The 8,367-nt window shown below is 32.7% G+C and overlaps 1 protein-coding gene across 2 annotated transcripts; it reads right to left on the bottom strand.

The window, feature by feature from the left end:
• Positions 1–4,012: 4,012 nt before the first annotated feature.
• On the bottom strand, positions 4,013–6,140 carry LOC121810256 (transcription factor bHLH62-like). 2 transcript variants are annotated; one of them, XM_042211031.1, is made up of 8 exons: positions 5,502–6,140; positions 5,272–5,439; positions 5,136–5,201; positions 4,984–5,052; positions 4,801–4,872; positions 4,558–4,713; positions 4,416–4,477; positions 4,013–4,340 (listed from the first exon to the last, which is right to left on the bottom strand). In XM_042211031.1, the coding sequence occupies exons 1-8, from the start codon at positions 5,928–5,930 to the stop codon at positions 4,289–4,291; spliced, it is 1,074 nt and encodes a 357-aa protein (XP_042066965.1). In that variant the 5' UTR covers positions 5,931–6,140; the 3' UTR covers positions 4,013–4,288. The 2 variants fall into 2 exon arrangements, with proteins under 2 accessions (XP_042066965.1, XP_042066964.1); XM_042211030.1 differs by having other exon boundaries at positions 4,013–4,326; positions 4,414–4,477; positions 5,502–6,139.
• Positions 6,141–8,367: the final 2,227 nt, after the last annotated feature.

Below are 8,367 nucleotides of genomic sequence, written 5' to 3' on the forward strand. Positions count from 1 at the left end.
GAAGCCGAGAAACATTGGATTGCCATGAGCGTAGACTAATTCACTTTATTTCAGGCTCCATACTCTCAACATCGAACACAATAAAAAATGTCATTGCCATACCCCTTGTAGCATCTAACATTTATATTGCATTGCTCGGACTATTGTGTGTTTTCGAAAAATACATGAATGTAATTTCCTCGTGTTTGGCATGGTTAAAAGATGCATATTCATTGAAGTTGGTCATATAAAGCAAGCTTCTCAAGTACTTAATTATGTCATTTCCTTTCTAATCCAACTAAGAATTTTTTTCACCAAACTTATTCATTATCCCAACAACAATAATAATAGCACTATTCTTCAATTTTTTTGTGGGGACTATTACAAGAAAATTTCTCGTGAAGCCCCTGAGCAGATGTCACTACAGAAAACCATGTGCATGTACTAACGAAATAAAATACGAGATGTAACATAAAAATATGATCGATAAATAACGTTTACTTTGCTTGATATTTCGTGAGTGCATGCATCTTGTATGCCTGCAAAAGGAATTAGTGAATGTCACGATTTGTGATTAAGGCAGAATGTGGGCAAACACACAGAATTTTGTCACAAGGAAAAACCACATCCCAAATGTTGATCCCACAAAGGAAAAGGATTGAAATTTTAGGGCATGTGGAATCCCTTGTGAATCGGCAAAGACCACTTTGTAAGACTAGATACTTTTAGGTGACCGATAGCGAAGTAATACAGTGAGAAAATGGTGAAAAGAATGTCTTTGGGGGAGTGAAATAGGACATGAAGACGTAAAGTCACAAGCAATGGGAGGAGTCGGGGTTTTGACTGCTTGTCTGTTGAAAAGTGACATGTGACTCATGGGTAGCTAGTGGCTTGGTTAAGGGAGTCCACCAGAGCGGTAGGAAAAGCGAGTCGTTCATAGAACAATTGTCATTGTCTAGATCCGAACCAGGATGATCTATCAATGTTTACTCTGAAGGTTGAATGGAACTGTGGAAATTTGAATCGACTAATGTAGAAGAATAAAAAACGAGTTGCGGTTAAGGCTGAAATGTCACTCAAACCTTGCATATATTCCCCCATTCATGAAACGAGGTTAAGAAATATTTGTTAAAAAATAGTGAAATGTGAATCTCATTTTTATATTTTAGATATTATAATAAAATTTAAGTGCATCAAATGAATGGAATGTGTGATATTCTTTTAAATGTAGATTGAGACTTCTATTGACATACATACCAAGATATTAAAATGAGACTTTTATTGGTGGACATACATTTATTAAATTACATATTTGCCCCTAATCTAATATATACATTGAACTTGACAAATGAGAATAATTTTTTCTATATTCATGTTTCTTGGTCAAGATTTTGACCCTCTCTCTATTTGGTTGTTGAAGGGGCGAAAGACATCTTCGCAAATTTAAATTTTCCATGTCATTGAATAATCCTGATTAGTTTTTTTTAATGATTAATACTTCCAATTTACCTCGTGGGGTCGTGGGAACGATGACTCGAACCATCAATTTATTGGTTCGAAAGAAAACGTCTTATCAATTAAATTGCATTTTTTAGTCTTCATTTGTAATTTCACATGTGTAATTTCCCTTGTGCAATTTTCCTTACAAAGTACATTCTGTTGTGGATTTTGAAAGTTTTTTACTTTATTAGCTGAAATTTGTAGATTAATTAAGACAATTTAACAAAGTCATGTTCCCTTTTTATGTTCTTTCTGGGCTTTTAGAAACCCCTTAGAAAAGGAAAGGGAAAAAAACAAAGGGAAACGTAATACAACATGCTTCATTGAGTGAGTATAATAAAATGATACTAGTCTCATACTATATTTATACTCATAGGTCTTTGGGAATTTGGGTAGGGACGGAGGCGCGCACGGATCGAGGTGCGTCGTTGCATGGCAGAGTTCTGGGCCGCGAATCAGTCCGTTCGCAAAGCCATTGAGTAGTGAGGATGCGCAGCCTAGTGGATTGTGGGTGTCTCGACCCACGCTAAACAACTAAAATTGATATGATACGTGAATAGTATAGATCTAACTAAACTTATGGTCACTGTATAAGCAATGTTGGATTCTGCACATATAATTTTTAACATATAATATGAAATTATTGAAGTTTACAAATGTTAAAATATATATAAAAAATGAAGATAAATTGTATGTTGAGATAAGTGTGCAAAATTGATGAAGTAACAGAGAATATAAAAGTTAATTAGATAAGATGGAATAAAGTATGAGATAAGAAAGAATAAAGTATGAAAGATAAGAAAGTAACAGAGAATATAAAAGAGTTCGATACATCACTTTACTTGGAACGTCCCATTAAAGAACGCGAATCATTTATATTACGACAAAGAGAGTATAATTATTCATAATATCTTTTAATCCAGCTTAATGCAATTACTATTATAAACAAAATCTGCCGACATTTTGTCGTGTAAGTGGTTTGGAGAAATAGTAATCAGACAAAAGACTCCATTATTTGATAAGCCCTTTGCTGTTCCATAATCATTATGGTTAATTATAAATAAAAATATTTGTACTCTCTATTTCTAATGATGTCCACCCATATATATCAAATATATATATAGATGCAAAAAATCTAAGCTAAACTATAGTTAGATACACAAATCAAGTATATCCTTAATAAATATTGTTGAATCAAGAGAAAAAAAGGTAACCAAATATTTGTGGGGACGTTTATAAGTGGAAGACAAATCCATTTCACCATTTTATTTTTCGTAGTAATTTGAGAAATTTAAAAAGTGTACCTTAAAATTTTCACTTGAAAATGCCCTCCAACCTTAGAAGTTGAAATCTAAACTTGCTACTATAATTATTTTGGACGAAATTATGTGCTCTAAAAAGAAAGAATACCTTTTTTAAATAATGAGAAATATACACTTTTTTCTTATTATACGAAAAAAAGAACAAATCGAGCATTAATTTCTCTATGTGATATTTAAAATTACTAACGTCAATAACAATATTTAAAATGTTAAAATCCATGTTAGCATGTATACATTACAGTACGAATTACACAAGAATAATGATGTTTAAGTAGCATAATATTTCTAATTTAAATTAACTAATTCCCCTTTCACATTTCCTAGCATGATGGTGTATTGTTTACTATTTCCAGGAGTCAGGTCTAACTCTATAATCAACCAAAACTCCTTTTATAAACTACTAATAGTATTATATTTAATTATAATATTTATCTTAACGTTTATATGCAAAAGAGATCATTTAATTAGAATCTTTCACATAATCAACTCACTGCCATCAATAATGGAACCCTCACCTAATATTATAACTAAAGGCTGCAAACGCAGAAATCTTTTTTGAAAAATGTTCTAATATTTTCACTAACCACCTCTAATAAAATGATTAATTAATCTATCTTTCAAGAGCATCTTTTCATACCTCCCCCATATTAAAAAAAATCTCAAAATGAACTACCACTACTTAACCTTTTCCTCCTTTCCCTTCATTTTTTAATGTAAACATCACTATTTAATTATTCATCATCCAAATTTCTTTTAGTGCCTCATTCATTGGGTATAGTCAGGATCTCACCATTTGCCAACCTGGGATTCTCTCTCCCTTTCTCTCCACTAAGTAAATTCATTGAACATAAATTTTAAAAAATTAGACAAACAAATATTCATAATTGTGGGAAATATATTTATTTGATGGATTGGGAAGCTTCTTCAGTTTATGGTTAACCTGTAGAAAATTGCAGGGCCCTCTTCCTAGAAATGTGCCAGATTTTATTATAATTGATTACAGCCAAAGATTAATTGGAATCATTATTATTTATTTTAAGACTTTGAAATATGATAAATAGATAAATTAATAAAAGTGTTCCCTTCCCTGACAGCTGGTTACAACATAAGTAACAATCATAACCACCAGAGTTTTTTTTTATTTAATTACTGTACAATTTGACAATAAAACACAATAAAAGTTACATGATTGATTGAAACACAAAGCACAATGAAATTAACAAAAGTCAATTGAGAAAAGAGAAAAGTGCAAGAGTTGTGAATTTCTTATTTTCCCGGAAACTATAATCATTAATAATTAATTACATCCTATATATTACTACATCATTACTCTGGAAATGAAATAGAATTACATAATTTTGTAAATAATAACAAAAACCCCTCAAAAAAGAGAAAAGATTCTTGGATTGGTTGTAAAAATTGATTAAAAATTCATCTTAGTTTATCTACAGCACAGCCTTTTTTCTTCCTGCTGGAATCATGAGCTGTCATAGCTCCACTTTCATATTTGATGTTTGATTTTGAACTGCAAAATAAGTAATAAAAATTACATTAAAATTTTGCCATCATTTTTCAACATAGTAAATATTTTTTTACTGCCACAATTAATTACCAGAATTCTGGAGAAATCCCATTTGGACAATGCTGTGCAGATCATCTTCAGTGAAGGCTGGAAACTGCATCAAACATAATTACATTCGTAAATGAGGTAACTTTTTTTTCAATCCCAAAATTTGAAATGAAGAATCTTTTTTACCTGGGGTAAATTTTCAGAGAATCCATCTAGTCCAATGCTAGCATCTAAAGGGAGAGGCTCCACGGTTGAGATGCTTGTACCTTGCAGCTGTTGGTGTTGTACATTCTGGTTATGGTAGATTGAGGAATCCAAAGGGTACAGTTGTTGCTGATACATCTGTGGAATCGAAATTGGACCCATCAAATCATTTCTCCCACAATTGTGTGTTCAATCAAGAGAGAGAAAATGAGAGAGAGAGTTTACATCTTTGGAGAGAAGGTTTTCCATGTTGAAATCGAGGTCTGGATTCACTGATGCCAACTTCATTGACAAGAACTGTTGAGAAACATTAAAGAAACACAAAATTAGTCAAGAATTAATCTCTCTGACACCGACAGCTTCTCAATTTTAAGATTGGTAATAATTTGAAGTCAATTTATTTTTCACCTCGACTTGTCTCTGCAGTGATTGGACGTAATTTATGATTTCATCAAGCATTAGTGCTTTTCCGGTCACCTGAAAAAATTCCATTACGAAAAATGTCATCTTTAATCAACCCTTTTTTTAATTTCTCAAAATCTGAGTTAATTTGTACAAACCTTATTGCAACCAGGTACCAGATCTTGAAGTAGCTTCATTCTCTCACTAATTTTCTCTCTCCTAACCTAATAAATCAGACTCAGTTAAATTTCAAATCATGTAAAAATAAAAACAATTAAAAAGGTGTTTTTTTACCCTTTCTGCTAAGCTATGGCTGTCAGTTGCTTGGCCTCTTCTGGCTCGGACATGAATGTAATCCTTCGGCGGCTCCGGCGGCTTTTGTTCGGATTTATTACATTCTTCCTCGTTTTCGCAGTTTTCCGATTGCTTCGATCGCTTTGAGCTCCCATCGTCGGCGGCTTCCTAAAAAAATTGAATCTTTGAATTTGATTGATTAATTGATAAAATGAGAGTTGAATTCGAACCTTTGCCGAATTCGATCTGTCTTCTTTGCTCTTGCCTCTGGAAATGCCCTTTCTTTTCCGGGAATTCACCTTCGCCGGAATCTGGTCGGAGACTGAGGATTCTCCGCCGGAACCGGGTAATTCGCCGGAATTTTTCAGCGGCGGCGGCGAGGCGCGGCCGTTGAGGCTGCGGCTGCCGAAGCGGGAGAATTTCGCGGCGCGCTCCGCGAAGCACGGATCGGCGGCGAGGGGCGGCGGAGCGAGGGCGGCGGCGGCGGTGGAGGAGGGAATTGAGGTCCACGATGAGTCAAAATGAGGGAATTGGTGGATTAGGGAGGAATTGGGGTTGAAGAAGGATTGATCGGAGCTCCATGGATTTGGCATTGGGGTTTCGAAGTGGAGGGGTTGGGGTGGTGGGATGCCTGAGCTCATGAAGTAGTCTTTGTCCATTCTTTCAAGATTTTTTGAGCCCAGAATTAAAATTGTGATCTTTTTTATTCCCACTAGAGGGAAATGGAAAAAATGGTGGCCAAGATTGAGTTTTTTGGTCTTTAAGAATGTGGAGTCTTGATGTTCTTCTTGATCAAAGACTATGTATGTGGAGGGAGAGAATGAGATGGAAGAGGAAGGTTGAGGGGAAGGGGAAGGGGAATGGAGGGTGGTGATGAAGTTATATAGAAGAAATGGAAAATACTTATTTTGACCTTTTCTATATTATAATGGAAAAACACATATACACACGCACAAACAAAACAAGCTCATAAAAAGGAATTACATATATGTATTTATACGAGTGAATATATAGTAGTATTAATTAAATTGAATAGTAGTCAAGTCTTAGATACTAGTTGTATATAAGATATTTTCTCTCTATGTCCCTCCCTTTTATATATACTCCATATGACATATATTGTCCTTATTTTTATGTGTTTTTAATTATCAAATTACATACATTAATTTTTAGTATATAAATAAGCAAAGTCGTTCAGACCGACAGATTAATAAGCAAAGACAATTAAAAAATTCAAGAATAAATTCAACAAAAACAAATACTACAACAATCTACGGACAACACGAGAGATAATTAAAAGTTAGCTCCATAACATATTAAGAAAAAGGCACAACAAAAGCATATGATTCGCATGAGTTAGAAATCGAAATTCATAGCCAGAGATGGACAAGAAACCGATAATCAAAGACCAACAAAGCAAAAAAAAGCAAGCAAAAAACAACAAGATCAAACCCATTGAGGATGAGAGGGAAACATACAATGTCCAACTAGCTCGAGTGTGATCATGTCTCTTCATTGATTCTTATAATCGATTCAAACTCTTGTATAGATTCATCATCATTCATCTTTTATAGTGAGAAAGAGAAATCTAAGCACCGATATCTATTACATGTGTGTGCTTAGGCATAAGAAGTGACCCTTCTTTTCGAACTCCCAATTAGGCTCAAGTTATTTGAAAATGATTTTGTTCCGAATGTTGATATGGTTTGACTTTGCAACCTTATTCGTTACCATGACAAACAAATACATACACAAAATTATCAAATCGTGAAAATAATATTAGGAAAAGTCTTATATGTACTCTCAACTTTTAAAATAGAATATTCACTAGGGAGTAAGAAAAGAACTATATAAGTTTGTTTATTTTTATTTAGAAATTTGAGTGAACATTGCGTTAAAAGCGGTGGAAGAACAAGGAAAGGTTAAATGCCGGGCCTTCAACGTCAAACCACCAAACTTTCCACACTTTCTTGAAATTACCACTTTTTCAAGATGGTTTTGAACATATTAATTGGAAATTTAGAGAAAGATTTCAATTAATTTTTGGTAATCTTTTTTTTCTTAAACGATTTGCTTCTAACTTGGTGGTATAGGGATCACGAATGTTGCGTTTTGATACTTTCACTATTTGTGGGTGATACTTCTACTTTTTATTTTATTATAGTTTGTTGGTTTAAAAATAATAAGCACATTTGACACTTTAGTGATTTTATTTCTAAAAGGGTCTCTTTCCCAAAGATTGCTTTTGTAACTTTGTTGATAAAAAAAGAGGTTAAATTTATTTGTGATGTGTCATATTACAAAATAAAGTTAAAGAATGAAGTGAAAACTTTTAAGGGAAAAGATCGAGAAATAATTTTTTGACTATTTGGGAAAATTTGTAACTTTGTTTATTAGTATAAAATACCATCTAGTTTGGGATCATGCAGAGGCAGGGTGTCAAAATAGGTTGCTACTATTTGAATAAAATATTTTTTTACAAAAAATAATAACGGAAATAGATGGTAAACATATATTAGAAAAAGAAAAAAGAAAAAAACAAACATTTTGTGAGACTTTTGTCATTGATATTAAAATTCTACTTTATGGATTTTGTAGAATCTTATATATGTATATAGAAATGTAATTGTGTCATTTGAAAATGACCTAATTTTACATTTATATGAATTGTTGGAAAAAGTAGCACAATCCTTTTCGTATAAAAAATACTACTATTATCAAGTATCAAGATTCAAGGTTATGATCATTACAAATAGAATTAAATTAGCAAATTGATGAAAATTTTGCAGCATTTAATAACCTTATTTGATAATACATGTGGCAAATAGTAAGTTCCATTATATCATGTTTGACGACATGCTTACGTTATTAAGAGTAGTTAAAAATCAAGAATCATTTTTTAGTTTAATAATGTTGAGAGGAATGACCTTCGACATTGTACATTCTTGTTTACCCACGTTTAGCCAAAGGCAAGATCAAAGTTGAAATTAAGTAGAAAAAAAATATTTTGCTTTCGAAGTTCGAGATTTTATTTATTAAAATAAATTTATAGATATTTCTATAATTTATTAGAAGGTGGCCTGCAGAAATTTGGGC

The sequence above is a fragment of the Salvia splendens genome, chromosome 7, assembly GCF_004379255.2.
Source record: "Salvia splendens isolate huo1 chromosome 7, SspV2, whole genome shotgun sequence".
Classification (NCBI taxonomy): Eukaryota; Viridiplantae; Streptophyta; class Magnoliopsida; order Lamiales; family Lamiaceae; genus Salvia; species Salvia splendens.

Excerpts from the sequence above, each read along its gene's own strand:
- LOC121810256 (XM_042211031.1), bottom strand. The coding sequence starts at position 5,930 with ATGGACAAAGACTACTTCATGAGCTCAGGCATCCCACCACCCCAACCC. Across the intron at positions 5,202-5,271 it reads GCCATAGCTTAGCAGAAAGG|GTTAGGAGAGAGAAAATTAG; the intron begins GTAAAAAAACAC and ends CTGATTTATTAG. Across the intron at positions 4,873-4,983 it reads CACTGCAGAGACAAGTCGAG|TTCTTGTCAATGAAGTTGGC; the intron begins GTGAAAAATAAA and ends GTTTCTCAACAG.